The sequence below is a fragment of the Perognathus longimembris genome, chromosome 12 (assembly GCF_023159225.1).
Source record: "Perognathus longimembris pacificus isolate PPM17 chromosome 12, ASM2315922v1, whole genome shotgun sequence".
Taxonomy (NCBI): Eukaryota; Metazoa; Chordata; class Mammalia; order Rodentia; family Heteromyidae; genus Perognathus; species Perognathus longimembris.
The window spans coordinates 546,020-559,997 of NC_063172.1; the positions used below are offsets into that span (position 1 = coordinate 546,020).

The 13,978-nt window shown below is 47.1% G+C and overlaps 1 protein-coding gene across 6 annotated transcripts in view; it reads right to left on the minus strand.

Moving 5' to 3' along the window:
* Positions 1 to 13,978, minus strand: part of Mroh1 (maestro heat like repeat family member 1) — a 70,976-nt gene that overhangs the window by 36,485 nt on the left and 20,513 nt on the right. For all 6 annotated transcript variants that reach the window (XM_048359078.1, XM_048359079.1, XM_048359080.1 and 3 more), the window contains 4 exons: positions 13,714 to 13,792; positions 12,320 to 12,433; positions 2,757 to 2,830; positions 185 to 307 (listed from right to left, as the gene is read on the minus strand). In XM_048359078.1, the coding sequence (XP_048215035.1) occupies positions 185 to 307; positions 2,757 to 2,830; positions 12,320 to 12,433; positions 13,714 to 13,792 (390 nt within the window). The remainder of the gene's footprint in view (positions 1 to 184; positions 308 to 2,756; positions 2,831 to 12,319; positions 12,434 to 13,713; positions 13,793 to 13,978) is intronic.

Sequence of the window (13,978 nt, forward strand, 5' to 3'; positions counted from 1 at the left end):
CTTCTGCTTCTTAGTCTAGGAAGCTGCTGAGTGGATTCATAAATTTCAGAAACCAGGAGCCTTGGTACACAGAGGCCACCCACTACCAGGCCAGCAGCTCCTAGGGACTGGTGCCAACAAAGTTCAGGCTGAGACCTTGGCAGCTGCCAGAAGCAAAGGCGGTACGTGAGGTGGCAGGCCTTACCTCCTGCTCGGGGGGCAGTGCACACTGCTGTATGATGTACTCCACCATCGCCTCGCCTCCGGGCTGCTCCAGGTAGCCGTGGTGGGCCATGGCACTGATCACTTGCACCACAGCCCGTTTTACCTGCCAGAATGAGCAGGGGTCAGGAAGGGCCAGGAGCTGATTCATTCCTTCCCCCACCTGGAGTATGCTGCCCTCACCTGTGCCCGTGCCCGTGCCCACACCTGCACCAGCTCCTGCTTTCTGCTCCATCTCCCTTAGCTTCATGTAACTTTCTTAGCTCTCAGGCAGCAGCCTCTGGCTAGTTTGCAGATGTACAAGCCTGTAGAAGGCTTCTTTCTGTCTTGTCCACTACAGACTCCTTCCATCCTCCAGGCCTCTCAGAAGTTACCTGTCTTACTAGTTTCCTTCCTCCATCCACTTTAAGACACTGACAGCAGCTCTGTTGAAGGGCCCATCCCCACCTCTCCTGTCCTTCAGCCTCTGGGACACCAGCCACCACTCCTCCTGATACTACAGTCGCAGCCTCTTGCTGCTAAATATGCCCCTCCCCACTGGCTGGTGGTGTCCTTCAGGGCTAGACTCTCTCATGTGACAGCCACAGGCTTCCTGGAGAGGGCCATGGTTGTTTCAGGCCCCAGAGTTCTCAGCCTACATGTCCATCTCCACCCAGTAACACCCAGTGAAACATGGTCACAGCCAGCCCTCCCACTAAGCTAGCCTCTCCTCTAGCCCTCCAGTTCAACCTCAACACACATTTGCTAGCTTCTCCCCCTAGCCTCAGCCCTTTGCACAGGATCTTCCTTTTCCTGGTCATTCCTCTACTCCTGGGATCACAGGTTAACTATAACTGCTCCAAAGCTGGGCATCGAAGCCAGGTGACTCGCGCCTGTAATCCGAGCTACTCAGGAGGCTGAGAGCTGAGGATCAAAGTTTGAAGCCAGCCCAGGCAAGGAAAGACCTTCAGATTCTCATCTCCAATTAATCACCAAAAAGCCAAAAAGCTATATTTAGCTCAAGTTGTAGGGTGCTAGTCTTGAGTGAAAAAGTTCAGAGACAGTGCCCAAGCCAAGTTCAAGCCCCACAACAGGCACAACCTACCCCCACAGCCCCCCCAAAAGGAGACCCTTTAACCCATTCCCCACTCATGTCCATCCCCAATGATACAAGTATCTTACATGGCTGCCTATAGGATCAAGGTGATCTGTGGTGGTAGCTGACTGCCCAAGCTAAGCATGCATTTTCCCCCTTGATGCTAAGAGCTGTCACACAAGTCAGATACTTGTAATGAGCTTCCTGCAGGGCCCTGTCTGGGATGTGAGAAGAACAACCCTGAATATGAGGAATTATGGGCTGTGACTTAGGGTCTATGTCAGTAGCTTCTGGGTAAAGGCAATAGATACGTAAGTGGTCCCAAGAAGTGGGCAGTCACCACGAAGGTTTCAGCAACCCTAGGGAGAGTCAGGTCACTGCTGCCCTAGAGCAAGTAGGACCTGTGAAAATGGTGGTGCTCAGCTAGTCTGGGGCCCTGAAGCACCCACCTTTTCCAGAGCTTGGTCTGTGAGTCTGGGGGGCAGGCTCTGGGTAAAGCCTTGGGATGTCCTACCTAGTAAGAATAGCTACTGACATGGAGCCACACTGCACGGTCAAACAATGTGATTTGGCCTGGACACATGTGGCATGAGCCCCAGAAGGACTGGAAGCAGAAGTAACAACACGAGCCAACAGGCAGGGGCCTAAGACAGGGCTCCAGTGAGGGCTCAGGATACCAAGGCTGAGGAGCAGCCTCAGGCAGAAATGCTTCTATGTGTTGCCATAAACGGAGGCGACAGGGCAGAGATAGGGTGCACAACATAGCCCCTACCCAAGCCCCATGGCAACTACAGGTCTGATCTTCTAGATTTCTCCAGGTTTTTGTTTTTGTTTTGTTTTGTTTGTTTTACGCTCCCTAAGATTTTTTGCTTGAAGATAGTGATCTACTACTTTGAGCCACAGTTCCATTTTGGCATTTTAGTGGTTAATTAGAGGTTAAGAGGCTCATAAACTTTCCTGCCCAGGCTGGCTTTGAACCACAATCATCAGATCTCAGCCTTTGAGTAGCTAGGATTACAGGCTTGAGCCACCAGGGCCAGTTTCCCCAGCTTTATTTTTGAGATAGGGTCTCACGAGGTTAGGCTAGGCTGGCCTCTAAGTTGTGATCCTCCTGACTGAGCCTTGCAAGTACTAGGATTGGAGGCTTAGGTCACCATGTCCAGCTCCCAAAATTATTTTAACCAGTATCTTTTCCCTATAATAAACTACCATGAGTGTATCTGCTTCCTGGGTCCACTGAGTACTGGTAAAGGGCTGAAACCCAGAGGAGTGTTGGGGACCTCTGGGCCTGACAGATGCCAGCTGTGAGGTGGTTGCTTTTCCATGTCAAGGCAAGGTGTGGAAAGGTGCTAGTAACACTGAGTGTGTGCATACCCCTGGGTTTGTGCCAACAACTCACCAGGTGAAGCACTTCCAGGTCTGCCTGCCTCTCTCCTTATGTCTGTTCTTGCTGGGGAATGGGCTGATATGTTCAGCTTACCTTGCTGTTAGTGTCCAGAAGAGGAAGCTTCATGGAAGACAAGATAAAGGGCTTCTTAACTTCCATCTGAGCAGCTGTAAGAAAGGAACAAGACAGTTCAGGCTCCACTGAGACAGGACCAGTCATTGGGTCTGCCTCCGTCTAAAAGTCCATGAATCCCAAGATCCATCTTGCCTGGCTTTCCATGTAGGAGGAAGATGGGGCATAAGCCCGTTTTCCTCTGGAATAATGTTACTTTACCCAATTAAAAAACTAAAAGTGGGGGAGGTGTGGGGGAAATGAGGGAGGAGGTAACAAACAGTACAAGAAATGTACCCAAGGCCTAACATATGAAACTGTAACCTCTCCGTACATCATTTTGACAATAAATAGAAAGAAAAAAAAAAAGCTAAAAGTGGGGCTGGGAATTTGGCCTATTGGCAAGACTGCTTGCCTCATATACATGAAACCCTAGGTTCAATTCTTCAGCACCACATATATAGAAACGGTCAGAAGTGGTGCTGTGGCTCAAGTGGCAGAGTGCTACCCTTGAGCCAAAAAGAAGCCACGGACAGTGCTCAGGCCCTGAGTTCAAGCCCCAGGACTGGAAGAAAAAAAAATCTAAAAGTGCTAGGTGCTGGTGGCTCATGCCTTCATCCTAGCTACTTAGGAGGCTGAGATTTGAGGATCATGGTTCAAAGTCAACCCCAGCAGAAAGTCCATGAGAACCTTATCTCCAATTAACCATCATAATGCTGGAAGTGGAACTGTGGCTCAAAGTGGTAAAGTGCTAGCCTTTGTAAAAGAATTGAGGGACAGGGCTGGAAATGTGGCTTAGTGGTAGAATGCTTGCTTTGCATGAATAAAGCTCTGGGTTCATTCCTCAGTACCACATACACAGAAAAGCCGAAAGTGGCGCTGTGGCTCAAGTGGTAGAGTGCTAGCCTTGAGCAAAAGAAGCTCAAGGACAGTACCCAGGCCCTGAGTTCGAGCCCTGGGATTGGCAAGACAAAAAAAGAAAAAGAAAAAGAAAAATAAGAGTTCAGGGGACAGCACCCAGGCCCTGAATTAAAGACCCACAAATGACCAAAAAAAAAAAAAAAAGATAGCTGAGTGCCAGTGGTTCATGCCTGTATTCCTAACTACTCAAGAGCCTGACATCTGAGGATCATGGTTCAATGCCAGCCTGAGTAGATAAACTTGAGAGATGTATCTCCAATTAACCAGTAAAACATCTGCTCAAGTGATAGAATGCCAGTCTTGAATAAAAAAGCCAAGCAAGAGCATGAGGCTCTAAATTCAAGACCCTAGTACAGGAGGAACACATATATAAAAAAGTAAAGTCACAGTCAGGAGGATCACATATATAAAAAAAGTAAAATACTCAACAATTAAATAAGTAAATTTTAGCTGGTAAACATGAGAAAGACATTGTAAGAATCTATTTAACGGGCTGGGAATATGGCCTAGTGGCAAAAGTGCTTGCCTTCTATTCATGAAGGCCTAGGTTGGATTCCTCAGCACCACATACACAGAAAACGGCCAGAAGTGGCGCTGTGGCTCAAGTGGCAGAGTGCTAGCCTTGAGCAAAAAGAAGCCAGGGACAGTGCTCAGGCCATGAGTTCAAAGCCCAGAACTGGCAAAAAAAAAAAAAAAAAAAAAGAGCGAGGAGGAAGATGGCGCCGCCACTGTAGGGAGGCACCCTGACTCGCTCCAACTGAATAGCGAGCTGGGAACTCCAGCACCCAACACCCCATCAAGAACCCAGCAAAACCAGCAGTGGAGAAACGCAGGAAACAAAAAGGAGCAAAAAAGAAGAGCCTATAACCTGCACTGAGCCGGAGAATCTCCGGGGTACCCTCCCCCCACCAGCCGACCCTGACCCGAACAGGGCCAGGCTGGGAAAGGGGACCCGCCGAATGGCAGACCGACTGCCGAAAACTCACACCGGAAGCGCAGAGTCCAGACAGCAGGACTCCACGGACCCCAGGGAGAGTGCGAACCAAGACACATGGCGACGGCTGCGACAGGAAGTTCGGGTCCACACGGCTGGGAACGGACACAGGAGCTAACAGGGGAAGGGCGGAGCAGCCCCAAGGCAGCAGAGGAGCCTGAATTGGCTGCACCAGCCCCGCCCCCGTCCCAACAGGGGCCTGGGGACCACAGGCAGTGCAAGCCCCACCCCAGGCGCCTGCTCCTTGCAGACTTTGTCAACTAAAGTCACAGGTGCTGGTGGGCAATACCAGCACAGCAGGGACACCTGGGCCTGATCACGCACCCCCCTCGCAGTGGAGGCACAGTCTGAGGGCGCTAACCCGCGCCCAGACAGTTGATCCCACTGGGCCCCACACATACCGCCCCCCACAGCGGACTCGCGGGAGGGCTCAAGCACAACCCAACAACCCGGGGCTCACTCTGGTAGGCGTACCCCGCTCAGGTGGGCGGGGCCACAGCAGCAGCACCCGCTCTGGTAGGCGCGCCTGTGCAGGAGTGCAGAGCTCTCCATCGGCCTGTGCCCACTTAGTCTGGCGCATTTCGCACAAGTGGGTGGGCCGCCCCTCAACAACACCAGCCCCGGAGCGGTCCACATAGGAAGACAAACCGCCTGAGAGGTGAGCTCCCCTGACCAAGATACAGAGTGGAAAAAAGAACCAAAGAAGAGATAAGCCTCCACACCACGCTGAATCAGCCAGCGACCAGCAAACCCCCACCAGGGGCACGCTAGGGTCAGCACAACACAGCAGCAGGACACTGTCCCATAGAGAAAGACACAAAACCTACTGGCCCCCAAGTGCAGAGAGAGTGACTACCTCAGCAACAACTGAGAAGGTCACGCTCACCCATTGGGAAGCAAGGTTCAACAGCCAAACCCAAACACAGAGCCAGGACACCAGGACACAAGGATCCCACTGACAGACCAAGGGGAACCAGCACAAAACCAAACCAGGGAAGCCACCCACAGATCTCCAGATGCACAAATCACAAAGAAATATAACACAGTTCATCAAAGGGCAAGCCAACTCGCCAGCTCCAAAAAGCAGCACGACTGAAGAGGAGATGCAGAATAAAAAAACAACTGAGGCCATGTTGACAGAAATGATGGAGAGCTTCAGAAACGAAATCAGAAAACAATTCCAGGAGTTTAGAGTGGAAGTCTTGAAGGACATCCAGGAAGCCAAGAAAGAAATGGAAGCAAAAATGGATACAATGCAAACCTCCTTTAAAGGGACCTTAACATCCTGAGAAGTGAAATGCATGAAAAAATAGATTTAAAATGCAACTCTTTAAAGGAAGAAATTTCCACAATCAGAGCTGATCTGGCAACCATAAATAGCTCTCTGACATCCATAAACTCCGCAATTGAATCCACAGCACAAAGAATTGACCATATGGAATCCAAAATCTCTCTCTTGGATGATGATGCAGCCGATAAGAATCATAAAATTACCACACTCCAAGAAACGGTGAAGCTTCAGGGCAGACTAATCCAGGAGCTAGTGGACAAAGACAAGAGATATAATCTGCGCATAATTGGAATAGAAGAAGGAGCTGAATACCAGAGCAGAGGGCTTCATCATATTTTCAATAAAGTTATTGCAGAAAACTTCCCCAATCTCACTCACAAGGGACCCCATCCAGGTAACCGAAGCCTATAGGACACCTGGCAGGCCAGACCCCAGAAAAGCCATGCCAAGGCACATAATATTCAAGACTTCAGATTTCAAGAATAAAGAGCAAATTTTAAATGCAGCCAAAGTGAAGAAAGAAATTTACTACAATGGGAAGAGGATCCGAATAACAGCAGACCTCTCCACACAAACCTACCACACGCGAAGAGAGTGGAAGAACACCATCCAAGTTCTACAGGCCAACAACTTACAACCTAGGATAAAATACCCAGCGAAGTTGGGAGTTCACATTCGAGGGGAAAACCAGATCTTTCCATAGCAAAGAGGATCTAAAGGACTATGTGAATAAAAAACCAGCCCTACAGCGAATTCTAAGAGGGGAATCCCACCCAACAGAAATCATACAGGACACACAGACAGAAACAGAAAGAAACTACAATAGCCAGAGCCCAACAGAAAGAGCAGCTCACTAAAGCCAAGAAAAAAAAAAGAGGAAAAACAGCCCAACAAGAAAATGGAAGAAGACAAAACACTCTTATCCTTGATCTCTTTGAATATAAACGGTATAAACTCTCCAATAAAGAGGAGCAGACTGGCAGAATGGATCCGCAAACAAAAAGTTGCCATCTGTTCTCTACAAGAGACCCACCTTACAGCAAGGGACAAAAACAGGCTCCGAATGAAAGGATGGAGCAAGATCTTCCAAGCAAACGCACCTACCAAAACAGCAGGTGTAGCCATCCTGATCTCAGACAAGCTGGACTTTTCATTAAAATCAACTCCAAAAGACAAAGAAGGATACTACATTTTATTTTATTTATTTATTTATTTTGCCAGTCCTGGGCCTTGGACTCAGGGCCTGAGCACTGTCCCTGGCTTCTCTTTGCTCAAGGCTAGCACTCTGCCACTTGAGCCACAGCGCCACTTCTGGCCGTTTTCTATATATGTGGTGCTGGGGAATCGAACCCAGGGCTTCATGTATAGGTAGCAAGCACTCTTGCCACTAGGCCATATTCCCAGCCCCCGACACTCCATTTTATTTTGTTTTTTTTTGGCCAGTCCTGGGCCTTGGACTCAGGGCCTGAGCACTGTCCCTGGCTTCTTCCCGCTCAAGGCTAGCACTCTGTCACTTGAGCCACAGCGCCACTTCTGGCCGTTTTCAGTATATGTGGTGCTAGGGGAACCGAACCTAGGGCCTCATGTATCCGAGGCAGGCACTCTTGCCACTAGGCTATATCCCCAGCCTCCGACACTCCATTTTAATACAAGGAAAAATCCAGAATCAAGACATCACGGTGGGGCTGGGAATATGGCCTAGTGGCAAGAGTGCCTGACTTGTCTACATGAAGCCCTGGGTTCGATTCCCCAGCACCACATATATAGAAAATGGCCAGAAGTGGCGCTGTTGCTCAAGTGGCAGAGTGCTAGCCTTGAGCAAAGAGAAGCCAGGGACAGTGCTCAGGCCCTGAGTCCAAGGCCCAGGACTGGCAAAAAAAAAAAAAAAAAAAAAGACACCACGGTAATAAATGTATACTCACCGAACAAAAGAGGCCCTACATATGTCAAGCAAATTCTCACAGAACTACAGAACAAGATAGACCCAAACACAATCATAGTGGGTGACTTTAATACCCCACTCTCTCCAAGAGACAGATCCAACACCCAGAGGATCAGCAAGGGAGCTGAGGACCTAAATAACACCATATCCTAAATGGATCTGACAGATCTATACAGAATCTTCCACATTACAGAGACCCAATACACCTTCTTCTCAGCAGCCCATGGATCATACTCCAAAATAGACCATGTCATAGCCCACACAAAGAACCTCAGCAAATACAAAAGTATTGATGTCATCCCATGTATTATATCTGACCACAGCGGCTTAAAGGTAACCCTCAATAACAATGGTTACCACAGAGGCTATACACATTCTTGGAGGCTAAACCCCACACTGTTATCCAACACTTGGGCCACAGACCAAATTAAAGATGAAATCAACGAATTCATAAGCCACAATGACAATGAAAATACATCACAAAGATACCTATGGGACACAGCTAAGGCAGTGCTGAGGGGCAAGATCATCACCCTCAGCACTCACATTAAAAGAATGGAAGCAGAGCAGGTGAACAACCTCACGATGAAACTAAAACAACTGGAGAAACAAGAAATGATCAAATCTAAAATGACTAGGAGGAGAGAGATCACAAAGATTAAAGAAGAGATAAATCTGATTAAAAATAGAAAGACCATTCAACAAATAAATAAGACTAAAAGCTGGTTCTTTGAGAAAATAAATAAAATTGACAGACCCCTCGCAAGACTTACCAAAAAAAAGAAGAGAAGAGACTCATATACGTAAAATCAGGGACTCCATCGGAAAAATTACAACAAGTACACACGATATTCAAACAATCATAAGGAGCTATTTCCAGTACCTCTACTTAGTAAAAAACAATAATTTTACAGAAATGGATCAATTCTTAGAGAAGTATAAACTGCCCAAACTGAACCAAGAAGAAATAAATCAACTAAATAAACCAATAACTTATAGCGAGATACAGGGGGTAGTCAAGAACCTACCAACAAAGAAAAGCCCAGGCCAAGGGGCTGGGGATATGGCCTAATGGCAAGAGTGCTTGCCTCATATACATGAGACCCTGGGTTCAATTCCCCAGCACCACATATACAGAAAACGACCAGAAGTGGCGCTGTGGCTCAAGTGGCAGAGTGCTAGCCTTGAACAAAAAGAAGCCCAGGGACAGTGCTCAGGCCCTGAGTCCAAGCCCCAGGACAGGCCAAAAAAAAAAGCCCAGGCCAAGATGGATTCACCAACGAATTCTATAAAACCTTTAGTGAGGAGCTAATACCAATACTCCCCAAACTCTTCCGCAAAATAGAAACAGAGGGAGAAATCCCAAACTCATTCTATGAAGCTAATATCATACTCATTCCCAAACCAGGCAAAGACCCAACAAAAAAAAGAACTACAGACCCATATCACTAATGAACACAGACACAAACTACTTGAAACTACTGAAGGACAGAGTAGGAAAGACGCTAGAACTTATAGGTACAGGAAGGAACTTCCTGAATAGAGTCCCAGGGGCACAACAAATAGGGGAGAGACTCAACAAATGGGACTACAACAAATTAAAAAGTTTCTGCACAGCTAAGGACATAGCCACCAAAACAGAAAGATAGCCAACCATATGGGAAAGGATCTTTACCAGCACAGCAACAGACAAAGGTCTAATATCTGTCATCTACAGAGAACTAAAAAAACTAAGCCCCTCTAAGCCCAATAAACCAATTAGGAAATGGGCAAAAGAGAAGAAATAAAAATGGCAAAGGAAATGTTCAACATCCCTGGTAGTAAAGGAAATGCAAATAAAAACAACCCTGAGATACCACCTCACTCCAGTTAGAATGGTCTATACTCTGAACTCAGGCAACAACAAATGCTGGAGGGGATGCGGGGAAAGAGGAACCCTTCTCCATTGTTGGTGGGAGTGCAGATTAGTACAACCACTTTGGAAAACAGTATGGAGATTTCTCAAAAAGCTCAATATAGACCTACCCATATGACCCAGCCATACCACTCCTAGGCATCTATCCTGAACAGCAGGTCCCAAGATATCAAAAAGACATTTGTACTTCCATGTTTATCGTGGCACAATTCACAATAGCCAGAATATGGAAACAACCCAGATGCCCCTCCACAGATGAATGGATCCAAAAAATATGGTACCTATACACAATGGAATACTACATAGCGATTAGGAATGGTGAAATATTGTTATTCGCAGGGAAATGGTCAGAACTCGAACAAATAATGTTGAGCGAGACAAGCCTAGAACACAGAAAACAAAGGGGCATGATCTCCCTGATATATGACTGCTAAGAAGGGGTGACAGAGAGACAGTAGAGACCAGGTCTGTGAAACCAAAAACTGCTTATCGAATGGTATTTCCCACAGGATTAGGGCAGCGACCCTACAGTATGTAACTAAAACCAAACAACTACTCAACATATAAAGGTCAAAAATTGACCTCTCAGTGGAATACAATAGCCCAAAAGCTATGTATGTACGTTCATATAAGACTACTGTCGACATAATGTCTAATATCGACATTACATTTAAAGCCCTAGGCGAATTTTCTTGGGCTTGGCCACGTGGATACTGTATATGTTCTTGGTACATTGTGTATTGTATATATGTCTACCTGACCTAGAGAAGGGAAAGAAAAACAGGGTGTAAGATATCACAAGAAATGTACACACTGCCCTACTATGTAACTGTACCTTTTTTGCACAACACCTTGTCAAAAAATTTGTGTTCAATTAATAAATAAACTAAATTTAAAAAAAAAGAAAAAAGAAAGAAAGAAATGTGAAATCTTTTTTTTTTTCTTCTCGGTTGTGGGGTGGGGTTTGAACTTTGGGCCTGGGTGCTCTCCCTGTGTTCTTTAGCTCAATGCTAATGCTGTACTACTTTGAACCACAGTCTGGTTTTCTAATGGTTAATTGGAGATAAGAGTATCACAGACTTTCCTGCCTGGGCTGGCAGGCAGGAACCATGATCCTCAGATCCCAGCCTCCAGAGTAGCTAGGATTACAGGCATGAGCCACCGGCAGAGGTGTGAGCCACCAGCATTCAGCTGAAATGTGAAATCTTAAGGAGTAACAGAAGTGGAATGCTATATCCAACTTAGCAAAAGAGTTAAAGTAACAGGTATGACGAATGTTGTTACAAATAGTGTCACTTTTTTGTTTGTTTGTTTTGTTTTTGTTGCCAGTCCTGTGGCATGGACTCAGGGCCTGAGCACTGTCCCTGCCTTCTTTTTGCTTAAGGCTAGCACTCTACCTCTTGGGCCACAATGCCACTTCTGGCTTTTTTCTATATATGTGGTGATGGAGAATCGAACCCAGGGCTTCATGTATACAAGGCAAGCACTCTTGCCACTAGGCCATATTCCCAGCCCTGTGTCACTTTTTGAAGCTACTGATTATTAGTAGTATCAAAAATATGCTGATACCCATATTTATATAAAAAGGTGTTGGGCTAGGCGCTGGTGGCTCACAATTGTAATCCTAGCTACTCAGGAGGCTGAGCTCTAAGTAAGGATCATGATTTGAAGCTAGGCTAGGCAGGTAAGTCCTTAAGATAACTATCTCCAATTAACCACTAAAACACCAGAAGTGGAGCTGAGGCTCAAGTGACAAAGCACCAGCCTTGAGCCAAAATTCAGAGACTCAAGACCCTGAGTTCGGGGCTAGGAATATGGCCTAGTGGCAAGAGTGCTTGCCTCATATACACAAAGCCCTGGGTTCAATTCTCCAGCACCACATATATAGAAAATGGCCAGAAGTGGTGGTGTGGCTCAGTGGCAGAGTGCTAGCCTTGAGCAAAAGAATCCAGGGACAGTACTCAGGCCCTGAGTTCAAGCTCTGGGACTGGCAAAAAACAAAACAAAAACAAACAAACAACAAAAAACACCCCGAGTTCAAACTCTAGTAGGTGTACAAAAAAAAAAAAAAAGAAACAAACCCAGAATCTCATGAGAATTCTATTTCTAGTGCATTAAGCTATTGCCAGATGAGCCTCAGCAAGGGGCTCTACCTTTCTCAACCTCATATTCTAACACTACCTACTGTAGCCCTTCCTGTGAGAGGATGTGAAAAACAAAGGCACATGTAAACTTGTGATCATCTTTTCTAGGCAGATGGTTTATCAATTAGCCTTTAAAGCAGGAAATTTAGAGCTGAGGTATAGCTCAATGGCAGAATACTTGCCCAGCATGCACAAGGCCATGGGTTCAATTCCCAGAACCACAAAAATAAAAAAGAAGAATTCAAAGCGGAGTGCCTTTTCATCTAAAAGATGGGATAGTACCCACCCAACTTTCCTCACACAACCTCATCTAGGACATGGCCTACGAGTGTACTCACCAGCTGAGTTGATGACATGCCTCAGGATCTGTAGGGTACCCACGCGGAGCCTCTCATTATTGGTGTCCAGCTTGGGCAGCAGAAAGGCCAGCAGGCGGTCAGGCGAGCAGCAGGCTGCAGAGCAACAGGAATGTTAGACGTTACTCCTAATGGCCTTGACTCCCTGTTCCATGCCTATACTCAAGCTTCTCTGTCTTGGTCATCCTGTACCCAGAGCTTCCCAACACCAAGGAGGAACAAAGACTCGTGTGGGGACTGTGGGAAGTTGTAACTCCCTGGCCAATCAGCTATACCTTAATGCCTTCTTGGGGTGCTCATCTAAGATGAGGGGTTGGAACTCAGGCAGGGCTGGCACAGATGGGTCAGTACTATCTAGGACTATCTAGGCTCTTGGACTCAGACCCAGAGCCTATAAGGATCTGGGAGTCATTTCAGCTTCTCAAACTCATGGGGAGCCCATCAGGGGTCTCAGTGTCCCTTCTGGCTCTAATGTAGTTTATAGCTGGAGAATTACTCCTGTGCAAATGCACATGTGTGCATGTACACACACACACACACACACACACACACACACATACACTCACACACTCTTAGGCTCCGCAGGGCCAAAGCAGGCCGGCTACACTACAGGCCACTAGCCTGGACCTCTGAGTGCTGCTAATGGCAACTTATCAGCAACAACCTTGTCAGGTCCTTTCACTTTTGGGAACCAGTGTCATCAACAGTAAAGGTCAGTATGGGTACCTGTCAGACATGTCTTCCTACCACCATACTCAGGGCCTCCCCACCCTCTTCAACCCTGGCTGGAAAGTTATACATGTCTACCTAACAAGCATGCCCTGAGCAGGTACAGTTGTCAGCGACAGGGCTGGCAAACCAATGCTCTGCCGAGACCTCCAGGCTCCAGTGAGAGCACTGACAGACAACAGTATCTCTAGCTGTCAGGGATACCACATTGATGGACAGGACCAGAAGCCAGAATGAGAGGCACAAAGGAGCAGGCCATGGAAGGGGGGCAGAGATTGAGCAGGGGAAGGACAGGAGCAAGGCCAACATGTGCATGCACAAAGCAATGGGTGCTTAGGGCTTCAGCTGAGGACAGACCTTGACTGTGGTTCCTGAAGCCTCAGACAGAAATAGAAAAGAGCCTTTTGGTTTTCTTCCTTTTTTTTTTCTTTCTTTCTTTTGGTATTTTTTTTTTGTCTAACCATTTTTGTTTTTCTTTGTCTGTACCAGTTCTAGAGCTAGTACCCAATGAAAAGCCCTTTTACCCAACTCCAAATGCATACAGCTATTATCTCCTTCTATACACAAGAAGGTAACTGACCCCAGGATGTCCTCCAAGGGCCACTTTGTGCACCCATCTCCCCCCCACCACTACCACAGCTACTCACCCAGCACTGTGAAGCAGCGAAGTACTTCCTTCTGGCTGCTCATCACCAGAGGGCTAGTGGACTCCACAGGCACACAAATCTGTTCCAGGAAGCAGGACAGAGCACTCACTAGCTTTTCAGGGCCTATTTGTGCTAGAAAGATGTGTACCCTAATGGTGTTAGGCTGAGCAGCTGAGCCAGAGCTCTGGGAAGGTCACTTTCTAGCCCCTCCTCACCTAGGGAGAGGAACATCCAGGCCCTGGCTACAGAACACCATACGCTCATC